This window comes from Brassica napus, chromosome C2, assembly GCF_020379485.1.
Source record: "Brassica napus cultivar Da-Ae chromosome C2, Da-Ae, whole genome shotgun sequence".
In the NCBI taxonomy this organism is placed as follows: Eukaryota; Viridiplantae; Streptophyta; class Magnoliopsida; order Brassicales; family Brassicaceae; genus Brassica; species Brassica napus.
Genome location: NC_063445.1, coordinates 27,519,661 through 27,536,435, shown reverse-complemented (window position 1 = coordinate 27,536,435; position 16,775 = coordinate 27,519,661). Strand labels below are relative to the sequence as shown.

The following is a 16,775-nucleotide window of genomic DNA, read 5'->3' as shown; positions in this document are numbered from 1 at the left end:
AGTACCATCCTCAATGCTACTAATTAGGTGTATTGGCTGACCACGTGCAAATATCTCCCATGCTTGTATTCGCTTGAGTACATGTTTTCTTGCCTATTCTGTACTGCAACGTCTTGAGATGCTTTATGTTCTTATCAAAAACAAGGTAGGAAACTGAATTGCATTTCATATATAGCTTATATCACACATGTTGCTAGTGCTGCACCTCTCCTTCCTCTTCCTCTTCCTCTTCTAGAAGTTTATTCTTCACGACACTGTTTCGAAATAAAAGTATTGCTTTAACATATATCATAATATTATCATTTGATATAAAAACAAGAAAATTTAGAATAAGTAAATTTAAAAAATAAGAAAAATAAACAATAAGTAAATATAAAATACAAAAAAGGAAAACTAAATTATTAATGTATAGTAAAATAAATAATAAGTAAATATACAATATAAGAAATAGAAATATTACATGAAACATCTATCGTAATATTAGATAAGTAAATATAAACTATAAGAAAAAATAAATAATAAATATATATACAATATAAGAAATAAAAAAACTATATTAAACATCTATTTGAAAAATGTATAGTAAAATAAATAATAAATGAATATGCAGTATAAGAAATAAAAATATTACATTCAACATCAATCTTAATATTACCAGTTGATATAAGAACAAGAAAACTAGAATGAATAAATATACAATATAAGAAAAACTAAATAATAAGAAAATATACAATATAAAAAATAGAAAACTACATTAAACTTCTATCTGAAAAATATATTGCTTTCTAGTTTTTTCTTTTTTCTAAGGATATATGTGTAAATATAAAATATGTGTAAATATACAATATGTGTAATTAGATACATTTTGATATATTTTACTCCTTGTGTCATTATTTTCTATTTCTAGAAAAATAATAATTAAAGAGCAATATCACTTTGGTTAAGCACACGAACCAAGAGGGCAAATCTTACCGAGGAGAGGTTTGAGATAGGTAGATCCCCTTTCTCCCTTTTTGTTTATCCTATGTACGGAGGCGTTGATCTCGCTCTAAAACGGAGCAGAAGCGGAGAAGAAGATTGTAGGCCTCCGTGTTGATAGGTCGAGTTCAAGGGTCTCTCATCTTCTTTTTGCAGATGATAGTTTTTTTTTTGCAAGGCGGAATTAAGCCAATACAAAGAAATCATCGAAATTCTAGACATATATGGGAAGGCATCTAGACATATATGGGAAGGCATTAGGACAAAGACTTAATGCGTCTAAATCCTTGATATTTTTTGGAAACCGAGTAGAGTATTCTCGGAAACAATATATAAAAAATGTCTTAGGCTTCTCCTCTGAAGGAGAGATGGGGATGTACCTCGGATTACCTGAACAAATATGTGTCTCAGAGATGAAAGTGTTTTCCTTTGTACAAGATCAGCTCAATGGACGAACTAACACTTGGTCATCAAGACTCCTCTCCAAAAGAGGAAAAGAAGTTCAAATTAAATATGTGGCTCAAGCAGTTCCGACATTTATAATGTCGAGTTACTTGCTTCCACAAGGCATTATTGATAAACTAAAGAGTATAACTTCTAACTTTTGGTGGAGTTCAAAACAAAACAGCAGATGTATACATTGGATAGCATGGAATGATATCTCTACCCCCAAAGATTTCGGGGGGGGGGGGGACTAGGCTTTCGAGATCTCCATGACTTCAATATAGCGCTTCTTTCAAAACAAATCTGGAGACTAATTCATTATCCGAACTCTTTATTGGCACGTGTTTTAAATGGAAGGTACTACAATCACTCATCCCCTTTGAAAGATTGACGAACATACTTACCATCTTATCGATGGCGTAGTATCATGGCAGTAAAACCTCTACTCATTTCGGGTTTACGAAAAATAATTGGCACGGGTCGAGATACGGGAGTTTGGAGTGAGCCTTGGGTTCCAGGCTCAGTGGCTCGTCCACCTGGACCTGCTGACCACATTGTATGCATACCGCCCCAACTTCTTGTTCAGTCCTTTATTATGAATGATACCAAGGAGTGGGATATGCAGTTTTTACGAGAATTCTTTCAGCAAGAGGATATTATGTTGATACTAGGGTTAAAACCTTCTCGCTCTTTTGCTCCAGATGGATATGTTTGGAACTGTACAAATCAGGAGTGTATTCAGTTAAAACTAGTTATGACCTACTCTGGTCGACCAAGCTGAGTCTTACACATGATAAGGCTATAAAAACCCGAGTATCACGAGTCTTCAGAGCCATGTGTGGAAGATAAATGCCCCAAGTAAGATGAAGCACTTCTTGTGGCAGGGTATTTCGGGATGTGTGGTGACGGTAGAGAGACTCACTTATAGACACCTAGGCACCGATAGGAATTGTCCTAGATGTGCTGGCCCAGTGGAATCAATTAATCATCTTCTTTTTGAATGACCACAGCCCTACAGGTTTGGGCTTTATTAGACTATCCTTCCCTTCCGGGTTACGTCCCGAGTACATCTATATACCAAAACATGAAATTTATGTTTTAGAAGACAAAATATATGGCTCCATCGAGACCACAATTCGATACCTTCCCATGGATCTGTTGGTACATTTGGAAGGCAAAGAACGACAAACTCTTTAATGGAAAAGTCGTATCCTCGATTGACATTCTCCAACATGCATCCCTCGAGGCAGAATGTTGGAAGAAGGCTAATGAGGAGGAAGCAAACAAAGATCACAGCGACCCTCCTACTACAGAGGACTCTCTAGTGCCCCTTTGGATATCCTGAATCCCTACATGTTAAATTGATGCATCATGGATTAGTAATGGCAATGTCAGTGGCTTAGGATGGAGTCTTAAGGATCAAATGGGTTCTGAATATTTTGGACTGCGGACATGTAGTAGGAGCCTTTCAGCTCTGCATGCTGAGATGGAAAGTTTACTTTGGGCAACCATGTATGAGAGACATGAGGATAACCTCGGTACGGTTCGAGACAGGCGGTCTTGACCTAGTGGACATGATTACTAACCCTATGGAATGGCCTGCATTCGCCATAGAGATTGAGATGTACCAGAGATTACATGAAGACTTTGAGGATGACCTATCTATATTGGGAAATATGGGATCTTATTATTGAAATACATTGGGAGGACTCATATGTAAATACTAGTGAATACTAGGTATCTTGTACTGTATAAGACAAAGAAGCCGTTAGACGGCAGATGAATCTTAAGAAAGTTTTTATCCACTTGAGTTTTCTTATCATTCTCATATTTTTTGGAGTATAAATGGTCGGGCGGACACATTAGCAAAGGAAATAAGGAGTAAATGTTATATTTTCTTTCGTATAGATCAAATCTGGACAGATGAAAATGCTTTTCGGAGGATCTACTTGTCTGTCACCATTTGATTTAGCTTAGATGGACAACTGACAAAAAAAAATTAATTAAACGAGAGGAGTTTCCATCATTAATTATACTTTTAGTATTATTACTAATGATCCTTTTTTTAATAGAATAGATAGATTTTAGATAGACTAACAACTCCATACACGATAGAGAGAGAAAGTTCCAGAGAGAGAAAGTAGATCTACTTTGGGTGCCGTCGCTGGAGCCCTCCGTTCTTCGTTAAGATGCTCTTACTCTGCTTCTCCTTCGCCTGTTATCCCCGACCGCCTTGTCTGAGCTCTGGTCCAGCTCCCAACTGTCGTCGTCAACTCGGGGAGTGAACCGACATCGATGGTGGCTAAGCGGCTGGAGTAACGACGCGGTCGTGTGGAGGGTTTTGGCGTGGTGAAGTAGGCTTGTCAGTTTAAGTTTCGAATCCGGGAGGTGGAGGCTTATCCAGCTCCGTCGCCGTCGGCCTAGTCTCCGAGAGGTGGGGGCTTCTTTAGCTCCGCCATCGCCGGCTTTTGTCTCCGGGGGGGGGGTGAAAGCTTTCATAGTCTTGCGTCGCCGGCTTTAGGTGTTTCAATCTTTTAGTGGGGTAAGGGTTTGTTCCCGATTCTGGATCGGGGGTGGTTATTGGTTCATGGTTCATGTGGTTCGCGGCTTTGATCTGCTGGATGAGATCTCGATTTAATCGATGAAGCTCTTCGATGTTAAGAAAAAGCGTGAATGAAGAGAGATGGTTTGTGGTTTCAACTCTATGGGGAGGGTGTTTGGGAGGCTCGGGATGAGATCTCCAAGTTGATTCGATGGAAGCTCGACGGTAATACGAGCTCCGATGAAACGAGGGTTTCAGTGGTGCTGCTCTCGAAGTGGTGACGGTCAAGTCGAGGCGGACGGGATGAGATGGTGAAGATACGAACACGTGTCCGGCCTCCTTGACGCGTGGGCCTGCAAGCAGGTGTCTGGTTTCTAGCGGTTTGGGCCTCAGGCTTTTTTGTTTATTTTGTTGCCCTTTGGTTTGGGCTTTATGGTTAGTAGTTTGGGCTTCGGCTTTGTAAACTTTGTGTTACGGTCTGTTTAAATTAAATAAAATGTTGATGGAAAAAAAAAAGGAAACAATTAGGTAGATATACCATTTTTGGACCAAAATTAGCAAAGTACCCATTTTGTAGATAAACCCAATAATCGCTGTAGCATAATTGTATAAACTTCCTAAAAGGTCCTTGCCACTAGCCACTAGCCACGTTAGGAAAGAGGTTCGCGACTTGGTAAATCTCCAAGTACGATTTGGTAGCCACCTAGGGGTTTCTTAGAGGTCTAGGTTAGTTCTAAGCCACATGTTTAAATTGTCATTATTTAACATTATCAATACAAACCACAATACTTAGTCATATATTAATGTTATTATTTGTTAAGTTATACATTAGCCGCATTCCTTATTTGCTATCTCCTATACATATTTGATTCACTTACAGAACATTATCGGTAACACATATTATAGAGACTAATATAACTCTCACTAAACACCCAAAAGGTTAACCATAATATATAATCGTTATTACATTAAGAAGAATCAATTAATACTAAATGAATCATTAGTATGGTGTTAATAATATACTTGGTAGCAATTAATAAATAGAAAGTTAGAAATAGTATTGTCTACAATAGTTACACTTTGGCTTAACTGGTTGAACAATAATTACTGTTTAGGGAGTTACAAAAATTAGACGCTAGATGAATTATTTTGGTCTAATTGCTAACATGTATGTTAGAGTTACATTAATTTATCATTTAGAAAATACATGAAATTAGTGTCCATAACCATAGTCTTCTTGTGTGTTCAAAGAAAAAAAAACATAGTCTTCTTGGAAACTTGCCCTTTGCTGATATATCAAACCATGTTGTCATACACGTTTGCTACCGACCAAAAATGGGTTTTAGCTAGGGTGGGCTCTCCAATTTCTTCTACAAGAGACATTGTGTCCACCTACAATATTAAAGACATCACATAGTAAACTTATAGTTTAAAGCCTATATCTACTAATAACTGCTACAATTGATGTTAACATTTAACTAAATAGATATCATCTATAACTATCAATACTTGATACAACAAGTAATATAACCAGAACCCCGTATGTAGCAGTAGCATTGCAGCAAGTTAAAGAATTTGATTTCTAAACATATTGTATAATAACAGGAGAGTAATAGATGTTACAATATATGTTTCCATCTAATTGAAAAAATATCATTATAGAATCTATTCTATAATGATATTTTTTCAATTAGATGGAAACATATATTGTAACAAAAAGTAGATAACTTTAATAAATCTCAAACATATAAACAGATGTTGAAGGGTAATTAAAAGGTTATTGACTAGGCATGTTTGGAGCATGTGTAAAGTAGATAACTTGTCTATTAGGATCTACTATTAGAAGTTAACACGTAACAAAAAAGATATTAACACTAATACAATTACGGTAACAAGATACAATGAAATTAATTTCCTCGGGATCAAGAGCAACTAGAATACCTAAGAATAATCAAAGGTTACTTACCGCTCAATCAGTTTGTCTTCTTCGTTTCACACTGGTTGAAGATTTCAAAGGGTCCGTCATCTTCCTTTCATACACATTAAGATTTCAAAGAGTATGTCTTAACCGTTTCACACCGATTAACGAGGCTTTGGTCTTTGTAAAAGAGCTCGTCCGCCGGAGGTGTGGTGGATTCGCTTGAAGCTATGTCGGAGGAACACATTTGAAATTCGAACTCTCGGTTTTACGGCGTAGAGGAGGTGACAAAAAATTGATAAAAGTTAATGATAGAGAATAAGATGGAGAGAAATTGATCTCCATGTCTATGTAATCGTTGTTGCAATCAGAGAAAGAGTTAAAGGTGAGAAGAAGATGACGGAGAAAAGATGAATAATTATTAGGTGTGTTGAAAAGGGTTGAGTACTGTCACACGTATATTATCTAGGATATCATAGGTTATTAAGTTTATAGGGGGTAATGGTGGAATATTGAAAATATAACAGTGTCGTGACCAGTGTTTGTGTATTTAGCTAATTTCGTTTTGCTCGGTGTGTATACCACCTAATTTCTCAAAAAAAAAGAAAGATAGATTTTAGATAAAAACCGCGCTTAGCGTTAGAAAAGGGGAAAAGGAACCCTCGCTACCCCCCCCAAAGGCTTCCTTCCTCGCAGACACACCGTTGTATTTTCACTCCATTCTTAAGTTTTGATTTCGATATCGATATCGATTTCGACAATCGGTGTACGGAACATGGAGAAAACTCCGAGGGAGATTGTCTCCGAGATGGGTTCTCGTTTGCTTCAGTCATATCGTCCGAACAAGGGCACTCTGGTGAAATCACTACGGGTAAGTATCTGGGGATTGTTTTGATCGACTTCGATTTCATGTGATGGGATTTGCCTTGTATCTCAAGGGTTTTGCGGGCTTTGCACATTTGAAATCGATCTTAGGGTTTTTGTTTCCGGTTGATTTACGCGTATATGTAAGCTAATCTCTGGTCTCTTGAGTGGTGTGTATGATCTTTATGTTCATGACCACTTTCGTTTTTGAGTTCTACTACTAGTTGAGACTTTAATTTGGCTTATACCTAACTTTGCAGGAAGCTGCTACTACACTGTCACAAATAGAGCAGCCTTTAGTCACCGAAGCTGTGAGCAAGAAACAAGCTCTGAAATTGATTGGAGCAGAGCTAAGACCACTGACGAAATCCATCATCAAACTTGACCTTCTTAAGAATCGTGATAACGACGTGAGTCTATTAGTCACTGTTTGCGTCAGTGAGATCTTTCGGATTTTGGCACCTGAACCACCTTTTGAAGACAAGTATCTCAGGGTGTGAACATTTCCTTTAACTCCTCCGTGATTAACATGTTTCTATTAGTTTTCCTTCAAGTTGTTTTTTTTTCTCCATGTATGGTTAGTGTTTGAGTAGATACTTGCATTTGTGTGAAAGCTACAGCGTCAGTACTCTAGGCTATTTTAACATGTCGTACTCGTATCCTAATTTCAGGATATCTTCGGCCTCTTTCTTGCTGAGTTCTCTGAGCTATCTGATACTGTAAGCCCTTATTTCTCGAGAAGGGCAAAGATCTTGGAGACAGTTTCTCGATGTAAATGCTCTCTGCTAATGCTGGACGTGGACTGCCATGACTTAATTCACGAGATGTTTAACACGTTTTTCTCTGTTGTAAGGTAAGAGATGAAACATTTTATTTTCTACTGTTACGAAACTACTCTGGTATTCTGTTGGTAATAATAAACTGCATTAACATGATCATTTTATTCCCTTCTCGTTACAGAGATCACTATCAACAGAATTTAGCTCATCAGAAAAACGCTAAAGTGCAGCAGCGAAAGGCTAACACGCAGCAAGCGCAACAAAGTTTATTTAATGACATTCTAACGATAATGACTGATATTCTGAAAGAAGAGGCAAGTTCGTCACTTGTCGGTGTTATTCTTGAAAATCTTGTGAAGGAGGGAAAGGTATGGATGTGCGGATATTGGTTTTCTATCGATTATGATTTGCAAAATTATCAGATTATGATATTTTTATTATCGTGTGTGTTTACAGGATGCGACTCCTGCTGCTAATAACCTTGCGAGTTCTCTCATTAAAAACTGTACCGACACGCTTGAGCCGTTAATTTGCAGTTTTCTAACATCCTGTTTTATGGAGAAAGATTCTATCCAGTCCAATCTCAAAGATTCTTACCACGAAATCATATTCATGATCTCCTTAAATGCTCCCCAGATACTGCTAGCAATTATCCCGAACTTCACCCAGGAACTACTGGTATTTATTATACACTTACGCTTTAATAAACATATGATCTTACTTTTCTAACTCCTATTCTTTAGAAAGTTATAGATTGCTTTTGTTTTTATTTAGTGCTTATATTCCTGTTTGTTTGTTTGTTTGGGTATTCACCAGGGTTTTTATTTTCTGTCTACAGACTGATCAGGTTGATGTGAGAATAAAAGCTCTGAACTTAGCTGGAAGGATTTTTACACAGCCTAACCACTGTTCCGGGGAGATATATCGAGATCTTTTTGTAGAGTTCTTGAGAAGATTCTCAGATAAATCTGCAGAAGTCAGAATGGCTGCATTGAAATGCGGGAAGCAGTGTTACTTGGCGAATCCCTCTGGAAATAAAGCATCTGGAGTTCTCAGTAATATTCATAAAGCACTTTCCCTTTTTGCCTTGGTTCTTTATTTCTGTCTCTCTCTAATATCCTGGTGTCCTTCCTTGACTTTTTAATGTCTCAGCTGCCATTCAAGAGCGCCTATTAGATTTCGATGATAGGGTTAGAACACAGGCTTTGGTTGTTACTTGTGATATAATGAAGTCTAATATGAAGTATGCTCCTTTGAATCTGATCTCTGAGGCCACTGAGAGACTTCGGGATAAGAAGGTACTCTTACGTTAAAGTATATGAGGCGTTACTGAGGGGCTATTCTGTTTCAAGATTATTCACCACTTGTTTCATATTTGAAAAAGATATCTGTTAGGAAGAAGGCTATGCAGCAGCTGTCAAAAGTGTATCAAGATTACTGTGACAAGTGTTCAAAAGGATATATGACAATAAATGATCATTTTGAGCAAATCCCATGCAAAATCTTGTTGCTTTGCTGCGATAAAGATTGTAAAGAATCATGGTAGGATAATTTACCAACTTTCCTTGAATTGCGTTTTTAAAAAGAAAATATTTCTGACAAGCTAATAGATTTCTGTGGATTACTTAGGTCCCACAATGTGGAACTTGTGCTATCAGATGATCTTTATCCTCGCCTTCTTCCAGTTGAGGAGAGGATGCGGCACTGGGTTCAATGTTTTGTCGTCATGAACCATATTCACTTGAAGTCACTCAGTTCAATTTTATCTCAGAAAAGAAGGTAGCCATAAGAATCCACCATCAAATATAAATTAAAAGGCTTTCTTGTTATTCACTCAGTATGTTTCCAGGTTTCAAAGTGAATTGCGGCATTGCCTGACTCTCTGGAGGGAGGCTAAGGTCGTATGTTCTTTTCTCTTTCTTGAAGTCTGGTGCTCACAGATCCCGAGGGCTTCGCAAACCTTATGTTTCTCACTTTTTGAGTTTAATCTGATGCTTGCTTCAGGATCACAATGTAGAAGAAGTGAAAAGAAAACAAAAAAGCTGTTTTGTAAAGCTTTCATCTGGCTTTCCAGACGCTTCCAAGGCAGAAGATTTCTTTCACAGATTAGACCAAATGAATGACGCATCAATTTTTGATGCCTTAACTCTACTGCTGGATGAACTGACATTCACAAAAGCCCAGACTATTAGAGTAAGTCCAAACTTTTATGATGATTTACTTATGCGTAATTTATGTTAAATTCAATTCACACAATTTGTAACGTTTTCTCTTTTTTTTTCTCTGAAACATCTACAGTATCGTGAATATTCTACTCATTTTCATTCTTGACTAATTCTGTGCTGCATTATTTTAGTATTATCAGCAAGAGTATATTTTACAGGAAAGGCATTGGTATTCAGAATGAAGCAAAATAGATAAACCCTTGAATGTGCATAGTAGATATATTCAGCGTCACTACAGTTTTGTTCTTTATTCTTTTCAGGAGAAGTTTCTCGAGAGAATTGGTGCTAATCATCAACTTTTCGACTTCCTGCGCATACTTTCTACAAAATGTGCGCCTACTATATTTAGCTCAGAGCATGTCCGGTATCTTATGGATCAGCTTTCTAGCAGCACCTCTGACACGCAGTTGAAGGCTCCTTTCATCAAACTTCTTTTGGTAAGAACAAATGTAGAGAAACATGCTGGTATTCTGTGCACTAATGTTCTATAATCAATAAAACATTTAAAATTTATTTTATGAATATTATCGTTCTTTAAGTATACATAAGTGTTATGCTTAAATCAACTTCGGAAATGAAATTAAACACAGTTACTGATTTTCCTGAATTAGGTAATCCTCAACATGTTCCCTTCTTACCTGAGAGGTTCAGAAAAACAGTTCTTGGAGCTATTAGAGGACGATGATTCAGTCGCTGACGAGCTAACTGAAGCTTTGTCAAAGGCAGCTCCTTATATTTCTGCCAACTTCAGGTAACCATCCAGCACTATTTGACTTGCAATTGATTTAGGTTAAGTTATCATTTTAAGTAGAATTCAAGTTTATTTAAGTGGCCTGGTAGTCAGAGTACAATCTGGAATGCTAGAGCTACTTTCTTGCTGTACTGCTTTATGATATCTTACGATAAGTTCATCCAGTTGGATAGAATTTTGGTGTTGCTAGAGAAATGTGTGACATGGCATTTTCTACTGAGTTTGTTTACGTACTCAGACATAAAGTAGAAAAGCTAATTTATTAACCAATTGTTTGATCAAACTAAAGAATTTAATGTCCGTCTTTGTAGCGCAAGTTTTAAGAGTCTACTCTCTGATATCTGATTTAAAGACATTAGTGTTCCATTTACCCCGCACTGCAAATATGTTGTGCTGATATATATAGCATAAACTTATCAAGCTATTGGGCTTAACTGTTCTGTCTGTTTTTCATTCTGTACTCTGATAGTGTACTCCACCCATAGAAGTTCTCTGGTGGAAAATTAATTGAAGATGATTATTAGAAGGCAATATACAATGAACATTCTGAATACAAAATTTCAGGTCTAGGCACGTTATGCAGTCTATGGTTTCTCGTCAAACATATAGTCTACTTTTCTGAACAGTAATTAAAATTTATAGATTTATTATATGCTTTGTGATCGTTTTAGATACTCTGTTCCTCTTGAGTATGGCTTATGTAAATTAGCATACCTAGACAACTAATATTCTATGTATGGATTAGTGAGGCCTGGACATACTTTAGACATTGGTTTGCTTTCGCAGTGACTATTCCCCTGTTCTGGAGAAGATGTGTCTGGAGGGTACTCGTTCTCAGGCAAAACATGCTGTTTCTGCCATTGCTTCGTTGGCTAGATCATCTGAAAAATCTGTCTTTTCCAAGTTATGCAAGGTTATTTTTTCTGCAACCTGCGTTTATTTCTTTTACTCTATATGTTCTTATTTCTTTTACTCTACATTACTTGATCACATATCGATTTCTTAGATTGAATGCATTTATGTGAATGTTATTTAACTAGCTTTGGAAGATTCTTAGCATATAACTTTGTTGTGCTTTATGTTCTCCGGAGCCTAAATCTTGGCTTAAGTGGAGTTTGTAAGTGATCATGTGACAACGATTGTAGGGAACATAGCTATATATTTTAGATAGTCTGTTTTAGGCAGATATCTATAGTAATAGTTTTCCTTTCTAGAGAAAGTTGTGTGTCGCCATTGATTGTCTTGTTTTCCTTTTACTCAGAAGCTCAGAGATTCTTTGCTGCGTGGACGGAAAATTCCAACAACTCTGCAATCTTTGGCATGTGTTGGGCAATATTCTGTCTTGGCTTTTGACAATTTATATGAAGATATCAGTAGATACGTATACCAAGTTTTTCAAGTAAGTGGCAAGAGGTGCTATGCTATTTTCAAAATTGTTATGAAGATATCCACCTGGTTCATTATTTTATTGTATTTTTCTTATTGTTGATGGTAACCATCTTATTGCTATTTTCAAAATTGTCATAGGCGGAACCATCTGATAATCAGCCTCCTTGTGATCAGTCTTCTGGTTGCTGTAACTCTTGCAAGCTAAAGGTAAGTGCTGGAGAAAGAAACACTATTGCATTCCGTTCATTTGTGTCTTAGAAAGTTTACGTCTTTAACATGCAATTACAACGTGAAACAAGTAGGCCGTTGTTAATGCTTCTGCTCAGCATGCTCTAGTTATATACTTAGCATGAAGTTCAGCCTTTTTATGCTTCATTGCAGAATTTTTAGGATACTTAGCGTGAAACATGCTGCCGCATGAAACATGCTGCCGCATGAAACATGCTGCCGCATGAAACATGCTGCAGTTATATACTTAGCGTGAAACATGCTGCCGCATGTGAATCACATTATCGTTAAGAATGTTTATTAGCTAGACAAAGAAGTGTAAGCCTTGAGATTTTAAGATTTTTTAATGTGGGATAAGTTCGAACATTCTCAAAGTTGGCAGGATCACGCATGTTGAGTTTTGACATGTTATTTTTCGCAGATATATGGGCTCAAAACACTTGTGAAAAGTTTCTTGCCTCGTCATGGTCAAGTCGTAAGGAAAATCGATGACTTGTTAAACATTTTGAAGAAAACACTAAGATCACAAGGACTCGAAGGCATCAAATCATGGTATGTTCTTTTAGAAAATTCCTGATCCTTGTTGACTTCTCATATGATCTAAGCCTTACTTGCTCTTGAAATTTGTAGCGATGACACGGGGGCTAATGTTAGACTGGCTGCTGCTAAAGCTGTTTTATTGCTTTCAAGGAAATGGGACCTTCATATTTCTCCTGAACTTTTCCGTCTTACCATCTCGATGGGAAAGGTAAAATGCCTTCCACCTTGCATAACAACCAAACAATTTTTAGAAGTTAATATTATCCTAACTGGATAATCTTAACTGCTTGTTTTTCAAAAAAAATTTGTGTTAAGTGATGGCGAGTCATGAGTTTGACTTTTACAGTAGCCACGTACTGGAATCCTGCATTTTGTAACTTATATAAGAGTATCTATCATTGCATATTGGACATATCTATAAGTTTCCCTAATGGAATTAGCTTGGGTTTATGGTCATCTATCTCTGAAGAAAGGATGCTATTAGTAGTGTTAACTATTTAGTGGCAGTGGGGATGTTATTAGTAGTGTTAACCATTTAGTGGATGATATCTCTGTCCAGAAAGTTGGATTAGTTTGGTGAGTTTATGGTGCACTTGATTGTCTTTCTGATCGTTTACCTTCGTCTTCTGTCAGGACTCCAACGCTTTTATTACCAAGACTTTTCTCACCAAATTACAGAAGCTATTAATGGAAAATATGATACCCAGAAGATACGCATGTGCTTTTTCGTTTTCCGTGTCTGGTCCCTGCAGAGATCTGCAAAATGATGTAAGTTGCTAATACTTCTCACTCTAAAATGGGAATATTTCAGTTGTTTTAACACTTAAGGTTTTCTGATGATTTTCGCTGCTTTTGTTCAGTCACTTAGATATATCTATGGATTCACCAGAAATGCTACAAGAGAAGCTCGGGCAGGTCGGGATGTAGATCAACGGGAATCGCTCACTGATTGTCCAGCTTACATGATAGTGTTCCTGATCCATGTTCTTGCACATGACCCGGATTTCCCTTCAGAAGACTGCATGGATGAGCATGTCTATGCTCGATTTTGTGGGTAATAGCTAAGTTCCTATTATTGGTTCTAATTGGTTTCTATTTGAATTTTTGCTCTTACATCTTCGCTTTGGCAGCCCTCTGTTGTCGATCTTACAAGTGCTACTTAGTAACAAGGAAATAGCCCCTTTCTTGTGTTGTATCTTACGTGCAATTAAAAGAGCTGAAGATGCTGTTGATGCTTGTAAAACTCCTGTAAGTGTGACGTGATAGCACTGAATTAAAAATATGCTTCTTTACCATGTGTAGGCTAATATGATTATACTTTGCACTGCAGAGGCTGCATATTCTAGCTGATATTGGTTCTTCAGCTGTCAACACATCAAAATGTATTGACGCGACTTCCCCACAAGCTCCACGGTCAATTTTGCTACCATCATCGCTGTACAAACTAGGCCAAACTAGCATGTCAGACAGCCAGGCAAGTCCTGAATTGCGTCAATAATGCTCAACTTGTGACATTAGCTTACATTTTATGTTTTTGACACTCTGCAGAACAAGGCTAAGTCTCATACTCGAAATACTTTGGAACAAACGTTCATGGAAAGAGTAGTTCATATATTCCGATCACAGATCTCTCTGGTATATCGTTTTACCGTCCCTTTTCCATTTTACTTGTATCATGTTTTGATTCCTGATCCTTTTCTGATCGTTTTTCTGCCAATTTGAACTCTTTCCAAGCATGATCAGAAGTGTCAAGAAGATACCCCAGCAGTTGTTTTGGAGGATGGAGATTTGCCTCTATTATTGGGAAATCAAATCGAAACCTCAATGACTGGTTCCACTGAAGCCAGCAAAAACAACACTAGGTGTAGCAAAAAGCGGACTCATTTGGGTATGCCTGAAAAAAGTACTACTACTTCCAGAGAGATGAAGAATGTTACTTCCAAGAAGTGTAAAACAGTAGAAGGGGGAGGACACATTTCTCGTGATTCCACCGTATCTTTGAGAACAGTTGAGTCGGAAATTCCTAAAAAGAAGCTAGAGAGACACAGTACTTGTTCAAAGGAGAGTGCTGGAGCAAGTGTCAGCAACAATGTTACATCTTCCAAACCTTCCAGGGTAGTATCTACGTTAAAGGTAAGTTCATAACTATAAGTTGGATCTATATATAATTATTCTTTATCTTCCTGTGATACTGGTTAATGATTGTCACAGGATACCAGCAACCACGGCGAAGCAATCATTGGACAGCGGATTAAATTACTCTCCCCCGCTGATGGATGGTAGAAATTTTCTTAAAGACTTTCGAACAAATATATGGAGTTTTCGTAATTTGTTTTGGTCGTTTTTACCAGTTTCCATCACGGCACTGTTGAAAGGTTTAATTCTAAAAGCAACTCCCACAAGGTATGCACTGTGACTTCTAAGCCCATATTATTCTAAAAGCAATTCTCATTTGATTCAGTGAGCTGTTTATGCTCGAAGTTGGTCATATAGTATATACATCTTTGCATGGCTTTTCCTTTTCCCTGTTCTTTACCTATCTGTAGTAAATGCCACGAGCTTCTGTGTTTGCTTTGATGCAGATTGCTTTTGATAATGGGGATGTTGAATTGGTTTGCTTGGACAGCGAGAGTTGGGAGACCCTGAGCCATGAATCCATGGGGCAACAGGTAAATGGAATGTTCGGTGGATACTTTAATTCATCATTCAAGTGCTAACATCTTGGTATCCAACGAAAAGGAACTTGACACAAGTACAATATTTGTAGCATTTATTTATGTTTGGTTTCTTTTTTTTTTAATTATTCAGGAAATATTGGGAAAGGAGACGGAATCTTTTGGTTCTCGGTGAGTTACAATCAACCACAGCTTTCATTGAACTGCTGATTGCTCTTTTTTTCTGTGTGTCATCTGTAATGATGTAGCGAGATACTCTCTGCTTTCTGCAGCGTCCCTGAAGTTAAAACAAAGCAGCAGAAGAAAAAGTTGCCTACAAAATTGAATCCTACAGCTGGTAAATTGTTGCAAAGTCCTCAATTATTGGAGTCATTATTGTCTACTAAACCAACTGGTGGAAACATAAACATAGGAGGCCTCATTAACATGAATGATTCGCCTAGTCCTTGTCTAATAAGTGAATAGAAATGTTCAAATAGCGTTCGCATAGAGTTGGTTATTGTATAAAGTTTCTCTCACTGAAAAGGAAACTTGGTTGCAGGAGAAGAATCAGTGTCAGAAGTAACCAACACAAGTGACAACATTGTAAGCCTTCTTCTCCTATTGTTAACTTTCTTGTCTTTTCCTTGTTATGTCAATATGCCGACTTAAACGCTAAGTCAACTGCTGGTCAATGTTTCAGGGACTTGGAAGAAGTCGGAGACAGAGAATGTCCTAAGGAGCATGATATGCTCGCAACAATAGACTTCTTCTTCCTCCTCATATTTATATGTTTATAACAACCTCGTGATAGAAATAATAAACGAATACTTATGTCTAGAATTAAACTTGTTTAGACGGCAACAATATTATGAAAAATAACACACAGGTTGTGCTGGTTTGAGTTTCAATAGTTCACTTGGTATCTCGACTTTTCATAACTAACCAAGTCAATTTCATTTTCCGAACTTATTTAACTCAACGAAATGTTCCTAATTTCTCCCAAAATTCATTTTAATTGTTTGTTGTAGTTCTTATTTCAAAAGAGAGGACTTTTCTTGATTTATGAGGTTACAATATACTAAAAAACATACAGAGAGATTTGGTTGTGGAATTAGGTGCCAAAGGTAAGACAATTCGAGCGTTTTGTGGAATGAGAGGATTTATTTGGCGTACCAAATATGGCCTGATCATTGTTGTTGTAGAGTGTTATTTGGCGTACCAATATGGGTCTCCTTTGACGCTCACTGATATTCAAACAAGATTAAAAGGTCACAAAAGGAGATGTCCCAGCATTAAAGCCAACTATAATGACAGCTGTTTCCAGCTATTCTTGATCGTGTGCGCAAAAAAGCATCCCTTAACATCTCCTTTGAGGCTTGCTACTCTCCTATCTTTCGATGGCTCAGTAGCAGTATTAGCAGAGAATAGGAAAAAAGAAATCATCTAAAGTTCATCAAAGC

General features: G+C 37.2%; 1 protein-coding gene and 1 long non-coding RNA gene across 4 annotated transcripts; one reads left to right on the top strand and one right to left on the bottom strand.

Moving 5' to 3' along the window:
* Positions 1-4,997: 4,997 nt before the first annotated feature.
* Positions 4,998-6,369, bottom strand: LOC111202944. Its single transcript, XR_002655862.2, has 2 exons — positions 5,931-6,369; positions 4,998-5,356 (listed from the first exon to the last, which is right to left on the bottom strand). It is a non-coding gene; the product is annotated as an uncharacterized LOC111202944 (long non-coding RNA).
* A 92-nt stretch (positions 6,370-6,461) lies between these two features.
* On the top strand, positions 6,462-16,237 carry LOC106389606 (sister chromatid cohesion protein PDS5 homolog B). 3 transcript variants are annotated; one of them, XM_048746883.1, is made up of 31 exons: positions 6,462-6,753; positions 7,007-7,240; positions 7,418-7,599; positions 7,707-7,893; positions 7,982-8,203; positions 8,364-8,580; positions 8,678-8,823; positions 8,910-9,067; positions 9,155-9,304; positions 9,375-9,423; positions 9,530-9,718; positions 10,011-10,187; positions 10,362-10,501; positions 11,288-11,414; positions 11,763-11,900; positions 12,029-12,097; positions 12,540-12,670; positions 12,749-12,866; positions 13,292-13,426; positions 13,519-13,712; positions 13,789-13,906; positions 13,989-14,132; positions 14,207-14,293; positions 14,402-14,791; positions 14,870-14,937; positions 15,010-15,061; positions 15,241-15,327; positions 15,467-15,504; positions 15,606-15,670; positions 15,875-15,918; positions 16,016-16,237. In XM_048746883.1, the coding sequence occupies exons 1-31, from the start codon at positions 6,658-6,660 to the stop codon at positions 16,049-16,051; spliced, it is 4,188 nt and encodes a 1,395-aa protein (XP_048602840.1). In that variant the 5' UTR covers positions 6,462-6,657; the 3' UTR covers positions 16,052-16,237. The 3 variants fall into 3 exon arrangements, with proteins under 3 accessions (XP_048602840.1, XP_048602839.1, XP_048602838.1); XM_048746882.1 differs by having other exon boundaries at positions 6,463-6,753; positions 11,766-11,900; positions 14,393-14,791; XM_048746881.1 differs by having other exon boundaries at positions 6,463-6,753; positions 14,393-14,791.
* Positions 16,238-16,775: the final 538 nt, after the last annotated feature.